The 14062-nt window shown below is 48.8% G+C and overlaps 1 protein-coding gene across 5 annotated transcripts in view; it reads left to right on the forward strand.

The window, feature by feature from the left end:
* Positions 1-14062, forward strand: part of FARS2 (phenylalanyl-tRNA synthetase 2, mitochondrial) — a 483127-nt gene that overhangs the window by 90451 nt on the left and 378614 nt on the right. For 4 of the 5 annotated variants that reach the window (XM_062184260.1, XM_062184275.1, XM_062184252.1 and 1 more), the window contains exon 3: positions 4316-4952. The exons of the other annotated variant lie outside the window; for it this stretch is intronic. In XM_062184260.1, the coding sequence (XP_062040244.1) occupies positions 4338-4952 (615 nt within the window). In that variant the 5' untranslated portion in view covers positions 4316-4337. The remainder of the gene's footprint in view (positions 1-4315; positions 4953-14062) is intronic. 5 annotated transcript variants of the gene reach the window in all.

Here is a 14062-nt window from a genome sequence, read left to right on the forward strand (position 1 = left end):
AGAAGCACCTGGCTCCTGCCAGCGGATCAGCGCGGTGCGCCGGCCACAGCGCACCAGCCGCGGCGGCCATTGGAGGGTGAACCAACTGCAAAAGGAAGACCTTTCTCTCTGTCTCTCTCTCTCACTGTCCACTCTGCCTGTCCCTGCCCCCCCCCCCAAAAAAAAGTACTGCATCTGGAGGTACTAGATGTATTTAATCAATTTGTGTGCTTGTGACTGTGTTGCTAGCCATTGGCCCTTTTTAGTAAGCTAATTGTGTTTTCGAGAAACTATTAGTTCCATAGAGTTCATGCATGATTTAGTTATTCCTGTACAGATAAGAGTGAAGGAGGTTAAAAAGGACTGTTGAAACCTTTATCAAGTTCATCCTGACAACAAACATTTATTCAGTGTTTTGTCAGTTCCAGTTACCGTGCTAGATGTATAGTGTAGACAACACTTACAGCGTTGTCAGTGTGGCCCAAACAGAAGACAACCTAGGAATCTGAGTGCACTCCACCATCATGTGACGAGTGCCTCAGTATCTTCTGAAATGTTTTTTCCTAAAGCAGCCTTGTAGAGAAGTGGTCCTGACCACCGTGTCCCCCGTAGGACACCCCAGGCAGCGCCTCTACACTTGAGTACCTGATGTCCAAAGCTCTTCTGTCTGCGGCACACTGGCAAGCACACCGAACATCGTCACAGGGACCAAAATATACCGATTTGGATTCTCAGTGCTTTTACTCCTTTCCTCTAGAACTCTCTTGCTTCGGCTTATCTCTTACACACTGGACAAGCAGTGAAGTGCCACGTGACTAGGATCTAGTGTAACCATTCACGGTGAGACAGAGACTGTTTTCCCACTTTATAGATGAGGGCCAGAGCGGTCCATTAATATGTCCAAGGAGGACACATGATGCCTGAGGCCGCATTGGGCTCAGATCCACAGCAGCGTCTGCACGTCTGGCCCAGTCCCCACCATGCTGGCTCCCTGCTCTTCTCACAGGGGTCTCGGGGGTCTCTCTTCTCCATTTGTGCTTCTGCTTTTCGTGGCTCTACAATCTACCTACGTCTGTGACCAGGAACATTTTATTGGTAGTATGAAAGAATTTTCAGTGGGTTGGACTAAAAATGGACTCAGAAAATTTTTTTCCTTGAAGGACCAGTAAGCATTTTAGGCTTTGTTGGCAGTATAATCTCTATGGTATCTACTTAATCCTGCCACTGTAGCAAAAACCAAGAAACCAAACTGCTACTAATATATGTATACAAATGTGCATTGCTGTGTTCCGACAAACTTTATTTCTAAACATGAACTTGCCACACTAGCCCCTTAGGTTTTGAGTTAAATATTTCTTTCATTTTTACTATCCAATCTAACATTTTATTGATTTTATTTATTCATGTGTTCTTTTATGAATATGAGACTCCTTGGTGTGTAGTGTGAATTACTCAGATACAATAGAAGTTAAAAGAGGTGATTGGAGAGTCGTGGTTTGTGTCTTGTAGTCGGGTCTTTGATGAGAAGTACTTAGCTAGTCCGTGTTCTGAACTTTGGTGTTTACGCTTATGAATTTGTGCAAGCTACATGATCTGTTTGAGATTAATTTCCTTATTACGAAAATGGTGAGAATACTGCCTCACAGAGTTCCCAAAATGATGAAATGTGCGGGCACTGTAGCGACAGACGTGCACCTGTCATGTGGTGGTAATCTTCCTGCCCCTCCATTTCCCGGAGAAATATTTCTCATAGGGACATTTGGTAGGGTCAGGAGAACAGGAGTTCACTTCTCAGCCAGAAGTGGGAAGCCATCCCAGTCGTTAGTCTTTGTCCGAAGAGATGATGATAGAAAGAACCAGATATTGGCTTGGCTGTAAATGGCAGTAGTGACCATAAGCAGCGTCTGTGTAGATGGTGGTCTGCAAACGAGGACGAGGAAACCAAACTTTTCCACTGGTCAGCTTGGGAATATCTGAGAACAGGCACGGGACAGGCGGAAGGGGCAGATCTCTGGGGATGGAACCTGGAAGTGGCTTTGGGTATGTTAGGAGCTTGATGCCGGGAAGGAGAATCAGTGTCAGCATCCACAGATGACAGTGCTACGTGCAGTTCTGGACTTTATATCACAGCCTGGGCTTTCCGGAAGATAGAAATGCTTGGTTCTTGCCCAGGGTCTCGAGTTGGGTAGCTAACCATCATAGCATTAGGACTTTGTGCCAAAATGTATAAGGCTGTATTTATAAATTAAAAACATTCAGACCCACTGCCGTTACAAGTCACTGAACAATGTCAATGGCAAGACGGATTCCAGCTGAAGGTTAGTGAAAAACACTCGTGAAAAAACTGACAAAATAACGTTGTAAATGAATCTTTCTCACATGGTGACAGTCCCCAACGATGGTGCTGAGCTCATGCCTCCAATAAGGAGCTGTCCACCAGCACAGCATTGTACAGGGGGCTTCATAGTCCATGTTCCGACTTGGAATCTGGTGAGTGGTGCGCCCAGGCGTGCTTCCGACGGTCATTCTGGACAGGGTCATTCTCTCCGGATGCACTTATCACTAGGGAGTGATGTATTTTCTTACTGTGAGTGTATGTCCTTTGATGTAAAGAAGCTGCAGAACCTATACTATAAGGTAGACCAGTAGATTAAACTTGCAACTGTGAGATGATGGGCTTGGGTAAGTAAGGCTGACAACCTTTGATGCCTGGTGAACATTGGGATGGGACCGCGAGGGGGCAAGCACACTGTGACAGTGGTCCAGAGCCCTCACTGCCATCTGTGTATTCCTGCCCTCGGGTGTACGATTCGCTCAGCTAGCCCTGGGTCTGTGTCCCCTGTGAAATCTAGTGACCTTGTGGTCAGTGCTCAGTCTTATAGCTGCCTGGTGCCCCTTCTCCAATGAGTTCCGGCTTGTGTCTGACTTATTCTGATTGTATAGTAGCAATTTCCCTTTCCACAACACAAAGATGTGATGTAATTGATGGGATGCTACCTTGATGTGGAGTTCAAATGACATGACTAGATGGGAGAATAAGAAAGATTTGAATTTGTACAACTAGTTTCAGCTGTCCAGTGGTATAGTCTGTCACTTTGTGTAAATACTTCTGTAATTTTTCCATTTTAATTTTTTAAAATGTTGAAGATAACCACCACCTAAAGTGGTACATTTTATGTAGATCATTAAAAACAAAAACGGTTGTTGATGCCACTTTTAGATCTAGTGAAATCATTCAGAAGTTTACTGCAGAACTTTGTATTCACCAGGACGAAAGGCAGAGACAGGGATTTCTGGGTTGTCCTTTAATCAAGTGCTGATCGTAGGTGGTCCTTCCAAGGTTTTTGGTTCTAGGATATCGTGAAAACCAAGGGATGCTATCGCATTTAAAGTTTGTCCCACCTGTGCAGTTTGGAATATGATAATGTGCTAAAGACAATTTTCTACAAAGCCAAGAATGTAAATGACAGGGGAGGGACAACTAGAGGTTAGGGATCTGTAAGTGACGTTTAAGACCTCGTGTAGTAGGAGCTGGCATTGTGGTGTAGTGGGTCATGCTGCCACCTCTGCTGTGGGCATCCCATATGGGTGTCGCTTCAAGTCCCGGCTGCTCCCCTTCCTATCCAGCTCCCTCCCTGCTGATGGCCTGAGAAAAGCAGTAGAGGATGGCCCAAGTGCTTAGGCCCCTGTCCTCGTGTGGGAGATCTGGATAAAGTGTCTGGCTCCTGGCTTCTGCCTGGGGCAGCCCCTGCCGTTGCAGCCATCTAGGGAGTAAAGCAGCAATGGGAGATCTCTCTCTGTAATGCTGACTTTCAAAAATAAATAAACAAACCTTTAAAAAAAAAAAAGACTTGGTGTAGTAAACCTTAAGCCTCTGCCTTCATCTGTTTTTGTTGCTGTAACAGGATACTGCAGCATGGGCAATTTTTGAAGGAAATGAATGTGTTTCTCCGGGTTCTGGAGGCTGGGAGTCCAAGGTCAAGTTCCAGCCTTCCCGTGGTGGAAGGCAGAGAGGATGGGGTCTGAGATAATCCTTTAACATGAGCCCGCTCCCACAGGAGCAAACCTGCTCCCACAGTCATGGCAGAATTCACGTCTCCAAGGTCAAGCTCTTCGTGGTGTCATGATGACAATTGAATTTCAACGCGAGTCTTGGCAGAGATGTTCAAAGCAGAGCAGCCCCTGTCCGCAGCTGCTTCATTGGCTCTTCCAGCTGTGCTGAGGTGGTGGTGCTGGGGAGTGCGTGTGTCAGGACAGGGAGGGCTGGTGGCAGGCATGGAGGACTCGCTTGATTTGCAGAGACTTGACACTTGTGCTCCATGTGTGCTCTTTCCAGGACCTGAGAAGCAGTTTCTGCAATGGTTTGCCCAGGTTTCGGGAGAGTTGCACACACATGTGCCTATGTGGTGAGAAAGGCCAGTCCATTCCGCAGTGTCCCTCAGCATCGGGCCTGGGGTTCAAGGCCTGCGGCATCAGAATCTGCTGCCCAAGGAACTCGAGGCTCCAGCGTGGTCGAGCTGCTTGGGAAATCCTACCCTCAGGATGACCACAGCAACCTCACCCGGAAGGTCCTCTCCAAGGTGGGCAGGAACCTACACAACCAGCAGCATCACCCTCTGTGGCTGATCAAGGAGAGGGTGAAGGAGCACCTGTACCAGCAGTACGTGGGGCGCTCTAGGTCCCCACTGTTCTCCGTCCACGACAACCTGTCCCCCGTGGTCACTACCTGGCAGAACTTTGACAGCCTGCTCATCCCAGCCGACCACCCCAGCAGGAAGAAGGGGGACAACTACTACCTGAACCGGACTCACATGCTGCGAGCACACACGTCGGCACACCAGTGGGACCTGCTGCACGCGGGCCTGGACGCCTTCGTGGTGGTGGGCGACGTGTACCGGCGCGACCAGATCGACGCGCAGCACTACCCGGTTTTCCACCAGCTGGAGGGAGTCCGGCTCTTCTCCAAGCACGAGGTGAGTGTGCACACCTCTCTCGCTGTCGCAGGCCAGCAGGGACAGTTTGTGCTGAGGTCGCTGAAGGTTATCTTGGGAAACCAGGACAGAGGTCCCTGATCACCTTTTGCATTAGCGACCCAGCTCGCTCGCGCGCTCTCTCTCTCTCTCTCTCTCTCTCTCTTTTATGACAGGCAGATTTAGATAGATAGATAGAGAGACAGAGAGAAAGGTCTTCCTTTCCATTGGTTCAGCCCCCAAATGGCCGCCGCAGCCAGTGTGCTGCACTGATCCGAAGCCAGGAGCCAGGAGCTTCTCCTGGTCTCCCATGGGGTGCAGGGCCCAAGCACTTGGACCATCCTCCACTGCACTCCCGGGCCACAGCAGAGAGCTGGCCTGGAAGAGGAGCAACCGGGACAGAATCTGGCGCCCCGACCGGGCCTAGAACCTGGGGTGCCGGTGCCGCAGGCGGAGGATTAGCCAAGTGAGCCACGGCATCGGCCGACCCAGCTCTCTCTAATGCCAGCCTTTGTGCAGACCCCACTACCCTGGTTTGGGACTGATTTGCTGTGCTGGTAATTGCAGAAATCCGTAAGCCTTCGTCTTTGCTGTCTTTCCCTGTCCATGCCATCCACGCTGAGCGACCTTTCTCCGCTTCTCTGTTTCCGTCTGTATAGTCACTGGCTGGGTTTCACCCTTGGTCTGACCTTGAAGCCTGTACTCAGGTCCTTGCACTTGTCGGCTGGTAGAAGTTAGCTGTGTTCCAATGCTGTTAGAGACGCATGCATTTCTTACACTCGAGGGTGTGCGCAGTGTATGGTCTTGGACTGTAAACTTTGTTCTTGTCCCAGTACTCTCTCTGTGCCCGTCCTGCATCGCACGATGGCATGGAATGTCGCAGTCATTGCTCTTCCTCAAGTATGTGTTTGGCTGCATCGAACCGTGGATCGGGAAGACAGATTCTGGACATTCTCGAAGGAACTAATTCTTCACATCTGTTATCATAACACGTTGTGGTGTTATTTTCCCCCTCAAATTATGAAAATTCCTAAAAGCTTAAGTTCACTTGCTGTATCACCTGTCCTTCATTCATGTGTCTTAAAAGTGTTTGTGTGCTTATTTATATGGTTGGATGCAGAGCTCCCATGTGCCAGTTCACGCCCCAGATGCCTCAGTAACCTGGCTGGACCGAGTGGGGAATGAGGTCAGGTCTCCCATGGGGTGGCAGGGACCAACCCCTTGAGCCAGCTGGCAAGAGACTGCGGTCGGAGCTGGAGCCAGTTATCCTGCCGTGCAGTCTGATACGTGATGGAGGCTCCTCAGCCGCTAGGCCAAGGCCTGCTCCGTGTTCTTCAGACAGCCTCCTTTCTGGTGTAAGGAACTCATGGAATCGCACCAGCACTGAAAGCCTTTCACTTTATTTCTGTAGCATCGCTCCTGCCAGACACGCGCACTGGCACAGGGGGAATTACTGTCCTCCCAGAGTGCTGTCCGTGTGGGATCCTGAGACTAATAAATAACCTGTTGTTCTCTGTGTTAAATGCTTTGGTTTTAGGTAGCAGGAGACAACTGGACAGGTCTGTCCTCTCGTCTGTTTGCCTCAGGATGTGCTGTTATCCTGTGAATCTTGGTAATGCAGCAGTAGGTTAGCCTTACACAAAAAGGCCATCAAGGCTGCATCTCAGGGGAGCTGAGGACTGCAGGAATAGTAGCTGTTAATAAGAACACCACATATTAGGGAAATAAAAGGAAATGAACAACGATGGGTCAAAGCCTGGGACTATGAGCACGCGGTAGAATGCCACTTTCATTAATGTTCAGGAACAAAGCTGTGATGCCAGCAGTGTGATTCCAGGGCACAGCCCCGGACAGGGGCCCAGCCCCGCCTCGCTCCTTAAAGAAATGCTAAAGGCAAAGCGTGCAGATGAGCTAGCCCACGCGCCCTGGAGGGGCAGTGACCAGTGCAAGACCAGGGCAGCATTCCATGGAGGGGAGATGCAGGCTGCCACAGGAGGTGGAGAACTGGAAGTCGTGGGGAAACCGGCCCTTGTCTTGTTTCCTGTGCTTCGGGCCCATCTGGTTCAGCAAGTACCGTGCATGGCCCAGCTGACGATGTTGCTCTAAGTTTTGGCTTAACAGTTTAAAAATTTCTGCACATACACACACGTACGAATCCGACGTCCTTACAGTTTGATAAGGCGCTTCCGTATTCATTAGCGTAAACATTGTGAGTTAGGTTATTTCCACTTCAGCGTGAGACAGTCTGAAGGCTGGAAGGCTTTAGTGACTCGCCCTAGGTTGCTGCCAAGCCACAGCTAAAACTGAAACTCAGGTTTTCTGAGAACTGCCCATTCTGCTTATTCTAATGGTAACCATGGAACTGCTGTGTAAGTGGGACCTGCTTGTGACACAGGAGGAGCCTTTGTTCCAAAAAATTATGTGGTAGAAGGGGCTGGGGAGACAGAGTGGTATCTGAATTTCTGCTTTCTATTAAAGTATTAGTGCTAAGTCTGACCCGATATTCACTCTTAATAAAATATTTTTTAAAAGATTTATTTATTTATTTATTTGAAAGAGTTACACACAGAGAGAAGGAAAGTCAGAGACAGGTCTTCCATTCTCTGGTTCACTCCCCAACTGGCTGCAACAGCCGGAGCTGTGCCGATCAAAGCCAGGAGCCAAACGCTTCCCCTAGATCTCCCATGTCGGTGCAGGGGCCCAAGCACTTTGGACATCTTCTGCTTTCCCAGGCACATTAGTGAGGAGCTGGATCAGAAGTAGAACAGCTGGAGTGCAAACCGGCGACCATATGGGATGCTGGCACTGCAGGTGGCAGCTTTACCCGCTATGCCATGGCACCGGCCCTGTGTTAGTATTTTAAAGCTAAGCTAGTAGCTGGCAAAATGAAACATTGCCCAGCTTATCTTAATTCCTAGTATTTTTTGCAATGTTAATCAGTCTTTGAAAGAAAAAACTTTAAGTCTTTTTTTTTCTAAAAGATTTATTTATTTATTTGAAAGAGTTAGAGAGAGAGAGGAGAGGCAGAGAGAGAGAGAGAGAGAGAGAAAGAGAGAGAGAGAGAGGTCTTCCATCCGATGGTTCACTCCCCAATTTGCCGCAATGGCCAGAGCTGTGCTGATCCGAAGCCAGGAGCCAGGAGCTTCTTCCGGATCTCCCACGTGGGTGCAGGGGCCCAAGGACTTGGGCCATCTTCTGCTCTCCCAGGCCATAGCAGAGAGCTGGATTGGAAGTGGAGCAGCCGGGTCTCAAACCTGCGCCCATATGGGATGCCAGCACTTCAGGCCAGGGCGTTAACCTGCTGCGCCACAGGGCTGGCCCCAAAACTTTAAGTCTTAAGAAATGAAGACATAGTTATGGGGAGGTTACTAATATTATATAGTTACTATATAATTCATTCAATTACTATATAATTCACAGAGAAACAAAAAGAAATGTGTTTCTAGGAGACTTGAGCCAAGGTACTCAGAGAAGTCAACTTGTGAAAAAATTTCAGCACAACCCATGACTGGTATGGTCCTTCATCAAGACATGTGCGAGTTCACACACTCCCCTGACCCCAGCCCGCGGTTTGTTGGGTGATAGGCATGGTCACAAGTGCTTCTGCTGTGGGCATGTGCTCAAGGCACTCTTTCACAGGCTGGCTCCTCCCCTGCGATGCTTCCACCCTGGTGGCATGAGCACCCCTCGTTTTGCACAATCCCTTTGGCATCCTTTGTGGCTCATCTTTGTCAGGAAACCAGTCTCATTTATCATCAGAAGATTCCCCTCTTGCTGCCTCTGGTATTCTCCCCGCGTTCCAGATGGTCTGTTGGAGCCCTCCTGCTCTGGGCCTCTCTTTCCCAGCCTCCCCGCTGTTGCTCTTGCAGTGAGCCCAAGGTAGCGTCTTTATTCCCGCTTTCTGCCCCGAATCACTCTTCTGTCTCTCAGTTCCTGGCAGGCTTTTATTCCCTACCATGTGGCTATTGGGTTTGCATAATAGCCTCCTGTGGAGGGGCTTTGGCGAAGGCATTTTTATTTGGCCTGGATAGATTATAGTCACCATGTTTCTCTAATCTCTTCATTAAAATCGTTTAGGCAGGACTGCCCCAGCAAAGACACACTCAAGTTGAAGCAGCTTTTCTTTTAAAGCGTGTTTTTTCTTTGTCCAAATGTTTGCTTAGTTATATCTCTTGATGGTGAAGGGAAAGGCAAGTGGTCCCAGCCAGGAGTCCATGGTCTGTTGGATTTGAGTAATCCCCTATTATGGTCAGACACAGGGGGGGCGGTTTCAAGCCCATTTGAAGAGTCCCTGTTTTCTGTGGCACAGAGCTTTTGCTGAGAGTACTTGCTTATGGCAAGATAGAAACTATTAGGCTCCTGGCTTGGAGTCCGTCTCTGCCCTATTTATAGCATTATTGCCTGTGGTCCCGTGGGGTTCCAGTGCCTCACTGTGCTCACTGCACCCAACTGGTCCATCAGCTGCCTGAGGATCGCTATCTTCTTTACTTTTTAAGATTTATTTATTCATCTATTTGAAAGAATCCTAGGGAGGGAGGGAGGGAGGCGGGGATGGGGCGGGAGGAGGAGGAGGGGGAGGAGGAAGAGAAGGAGAGAGAGATACCCACAGTTGCCCTGGCTAGGCCAAGTGGAAGCCAGGAGCCCGAAACTCCATCTGGTCATTCCATGTGGGTAACGTGAACCCAATTATGTGGACTATTAATCTGCAGCCTTGCAGGATGCATTAGCAGGGAGCTGATCAGAAGCGGAGGAGCTAGGACTGGAACCAACACTCTGATAGGAGATGCCCGTGTCTCAGGTAGTGGCTTAACCCATTGTTCCACAGGACCAACCCCATTCCCGCGCTCTGTCTTCTTTTGGCCTCTATGTAATGCAGGAACATGCCCAGAGTAGCAGTCAGTACACGTGGTACTCAGATGTCTCCCTCATAGTGGACTCCCGACTCGGGCCCTTCAATAGCTGGTGAAGAGCAGCATCTCGCTTGGCGGTTCACTTGTCTGCTTTCCTGGCAGGCATCCTGGGAGCTACTTTCCACGCACCAGCCTTCCATTGTGCTAGGTGTGTCCGAAAGGATGCAGTCACGGGGCAGAACACACAGGGTAACTTGATCACGGAGAGCGTAATGTTAAGAACTGTGAGTTGAAGGCCGGCGCCGCAGCTCACTAGGCTAATCCTCCGCCTAGCGGCGCCGGCACACTGGGTTCTAGTCCCGGTCGGGGTGCCGGTTCTGGCCAGCTCTCTGCTGTGGCCAGGGAGTGCAGTGGAGGATGGCCCAAGTGCTTGGGCCCTGCACCCCATGGGAGACCAGGAGAAGCACCTGGCTCCGGGCTTCGGATCAGCACGATGGGCTGGCCGCAGCACATTGACCGCAGTGGCCATTGGAGGGTGAACCAATGGCAAAGGAAGACCTTTCTCTCTGTCTCTCTCTCACTGTCCACTCTGCCTGTCCAAAAAAACAAAAACAAAAACAAAAAAAACTATGAGTTATAACAGGGTTATGGTGATTAGGGATTGACTAATAAAAAGTAAAGCATATAGAATATAGGACTTTCAGACAAGAAGAGTACTTAAAAAAGATACTTGAAAGTGTAATTAAAGGTTGGGCTTATATTGGGGCAAACATGTTTGAAATCCATGCTTTTTATAAATATGATTTTTCTTTTATATTTTAAACATCTTATTTATTGGAAAGACAGATCTTTCTATCCATTGGTTCATTTTTGAAAGGCTTGTAGTAACAGGGCTGGGCCGGGCTGAGGTGAGGGGTCCAGGACTCAGTCTGGGTCTCCCATGTGGGCAGCAGGGAGCCAGGGACTTGAGTCATTCATTACCAGCTACCTCCAGGGTGCACATTAGAAGGAAGTAGAGTAAGAAGTGGAGACAGGACTCAGGCCCAGGCACTCTGATATGGGATGTGGGTGAACTAGGCAGTACCCTAACTCCTTGTGCCAAATGCCTGTTCCCATTATATGCATTTTCTGTGAACTTTGTGAAGACCCCTGTTTAAGGAGCAGCTGCTACTCCCAGGACAGGTACTGAGAGCCCAAGGAAGACGCCACCATGCACACACTGAGTGGTTTGGAAGGGGCACCGGTACCATGCTGATGGAACTGCTGCATTTACTGGAGATCTGCCCTCGGAGATGCTGGGAAAGCTGTGTTGGGAGAAGCATTTTCCAGGGATCACTCTGCTGGGAAAATGAACAGAGGGCTGCTGGGGGAAGCAGCTGGCCTCGGGGGAGCTGAGCAGCAGCCAGCACTGCGGGGCTGGGTACAAGGAGCACGGGGCACCCAGCAAGGATTCCTTCCTTGGCAGTGTCTCTGTGGTGACCTCTGCTGACAGTCTGGCATTTCCAGCTGGCACAGGAAAACGACTCAGAGGGCCCACCTGAGCAGGCACTGAGGGATTGGTGAGTGGGGGCAGTGCAGTGAGTTGGTTACTGGCACAGTTGGCTGGCTTGCTTTCCAGAGTCCCACAGCCTTTAGGGAAATAGGCTGTTATTTATCCAATAAATGAGTTGCTATGGGAAGTCACATTTAGGAAGACAAAAATATTTGTTCTTAATTTAAATTCAGTATTTCTGAATATAATTAGGTGATGAAGAAGTGCTCTGGTGTTTGGATCTTAGTATACAGAATGCATAAAGGATACCATATGTTCCGCAAGGCAAGAGGTTGTGCTTCTTTCTGAGCCCGTGGTGGCATCCACAGGACGACGGAAGAGTGCCCTTCACATCTCCCTAGATCTCTGGAAACTTCACTGCCTGTTACTGTTGAAGGCTGAGAGGCCTCATTAGGGTTCACTGGATCCGTGTAATTACAGTAACAATTCTTTTTGCAGTAGCCCAAGTGATGTGTGAATGTACCAAAACTATTTTCACAGCGATATTATGCTGTTTCACAGTAGACTTCACACCTTGCTAGGGACGGCATCTCTTTGCCTCATGCACATTACTGAATGTTGCAGTTTGAATGGAGTGGCATAATTTCACATTTTCAGAATGGAAGACGCAAACAAGCAGTTGGTGAGGAGTTTTTGTTACCAGTCAGCCTTGGAACTTTCTAGTGACCGGGGATGTTCCCATCTCATTGAGTTATTTGTCTAGATGCTTGGGTCTGCTCATACCTGTAAAAGACTACACTTCTGCACCTTGACTGATAATGTACCCTTTATAGGGCACTTCAGGTGTCATCCTTCCGAGCCTTTGCCTGGGAATCTTCTTTCCCCTCTTTTCTTTTTTAAAAATTATTTGCAAGTGAGGCAGGAGAGGGGAAGGTGGGGAGCAGGAGTGCTCCCCGTCGGCTGCTTCACTCCCCAGATCCAGCCCCCTTCTGGGAAGGGAGCCCAGAACTCAACCCCGGTTTCTCGTGTGAGTGACAGGAGCCCAAGCCCTTGAGCCGTCACTGCTGCTGTCCAGCGTCTGCATTTTAGGAAGCCTCGAGTCTCGAGGGGAGTCGCTTGTCAAACCCAGGTACTCTGATACGGGCTGCAGGCATCTTCAGCACCAGGTGAAATACCTGTCCACGGAACTTTGTAATATTCTTCTTTCCATGTCCTGGTGTAGGTCTCTGTGGATTTGTAAACTTTTTTTTTTTTAATTTTAATTTTTTATTTATTTTTTTATTGTTGACAGGCAGAGTGGACAGTGAGAGAGAGACAGAGAGAAAGGTCTTCCTTTGCTGTTGGTTCACCCTCCAATGGCCGCCATGGCTGGTGCGCTGTGGCCAGCACACCGCACTGATCTGAAGGCAGGAGCCAGGTGCTTCTCCTGGTCTCTCATGGGGTGCAGGGCCCAAGCACTTGGGCCATCCTCCACTGCACTCCCTGGCCACAGCAGAGAGCTGGCCTGGAAGAGGGGCAACCGGGACAGAATCCGGCGCCCCGACCGGGACTAGAACCTGGTGTGCTGGCGCCACAAGGCGGAGGATTAGCCTATTGAGCGCGGCGCCGGCCAGATTTGTAAACTTTTATTAATGCAAGTGGAATTTGAAGGTTGAAGTGGAATTTTCTTAAACTAGATATATAAAGCAGTTATTTTTCAGCTGTGTTTTCAAATTACATAGTGACTGTATAATTTGGTATATGACTGATAGCATTTCATCCGAGCAGTGATTTATAATTTTTTCTCTTTTATCAAGTGAGAATCTGATGCTAGATTTGAACACAATTTTCCCCCTCCCCCCACATATATATACAGAATATTGTCTGTATTTTAAGGGGCTTTACAGGCTCCCAGATTGGGTTATGGAATTTGAGGTCAGCTTGATGGAGATAGTTTCAGTCTGCCATCCTGAGTCCATAGTGGACTGCAGCTGCTGTTCCTTTTTCAGAAGTTCTTAGGTGTCTGCTGCTTTGCTATTATTTTTTGGGGGGTCACGTGATTATGCTGGGATGATTTTTGTCGATAGATTTCGTGGTGTAAGTAGCAACAGAAATTAGGGTTATGCTGGCTGCTGGAAGGCAGAGAGGACCGCCTGACCTGAGAGTGGACCAGAGGTCAGCGGGTGGGAGATCTGAATGTCAGGAGCCCCGTCAGGAGTTGGGAGTCAGGCTGTCTAGGAACAGGAAGTGGAGTGGAATGTATTGGGGGAAGCCAGCAGGAACGCTTTCATTTGCCCCAGTGCTTTCCCCTTTCAAATCAACAACCGAAAAAACCACCTCAATGATAGCAATGATGTGTGGTTTCCCGGGGAATTTTGTAGTGGGACTGTGTAGGGTTTGAACCCAGCTGCTTTGACAGTAGTGGTATAAATGCTTCTTATTGGACTATGGTGTCTTGAATATAATTTTAAAATGTAGTTGTTAGATGTTGATTCTATCAGATATCAATAAATGCTATAGGGTTTACCAAGCGATCAATATCTCCCTCCATGAGGAGCTAACTAGGCTAACAGTGACCTATTGTTAAAAGGCTCTGCCAGCTTTTGAAATGTATGACCGGGGTGCTGTTGAAGATCTACTGATAGTTTCCTGTTTGAGAATTAGGATGCGTCCAACTCTCAGGGCTTAGGGGCTTTTTTTAAATTGGTGTTGTCTATTTATAGTAACCAGGGTTACTGAACAACTGAACCATTGGAAGGAAGTGGCTCTTAGAGTTATGGAGGCTGATGACG

The sequence above is a fragment of the Lepus europaeus genome, chromosome 3 (assembly GCF_033115175.1).
Source record: "Lepus europaeus isolate LE1 chromosome 3, mLepTim1.pri, whole genome shotgun sequence".
Lineage (NCBI taxonomy): Eukaryota > Metazoa > Chordata > Mammalia > Lagomorpha > Leporidae > Lepus > Lepus europaeus.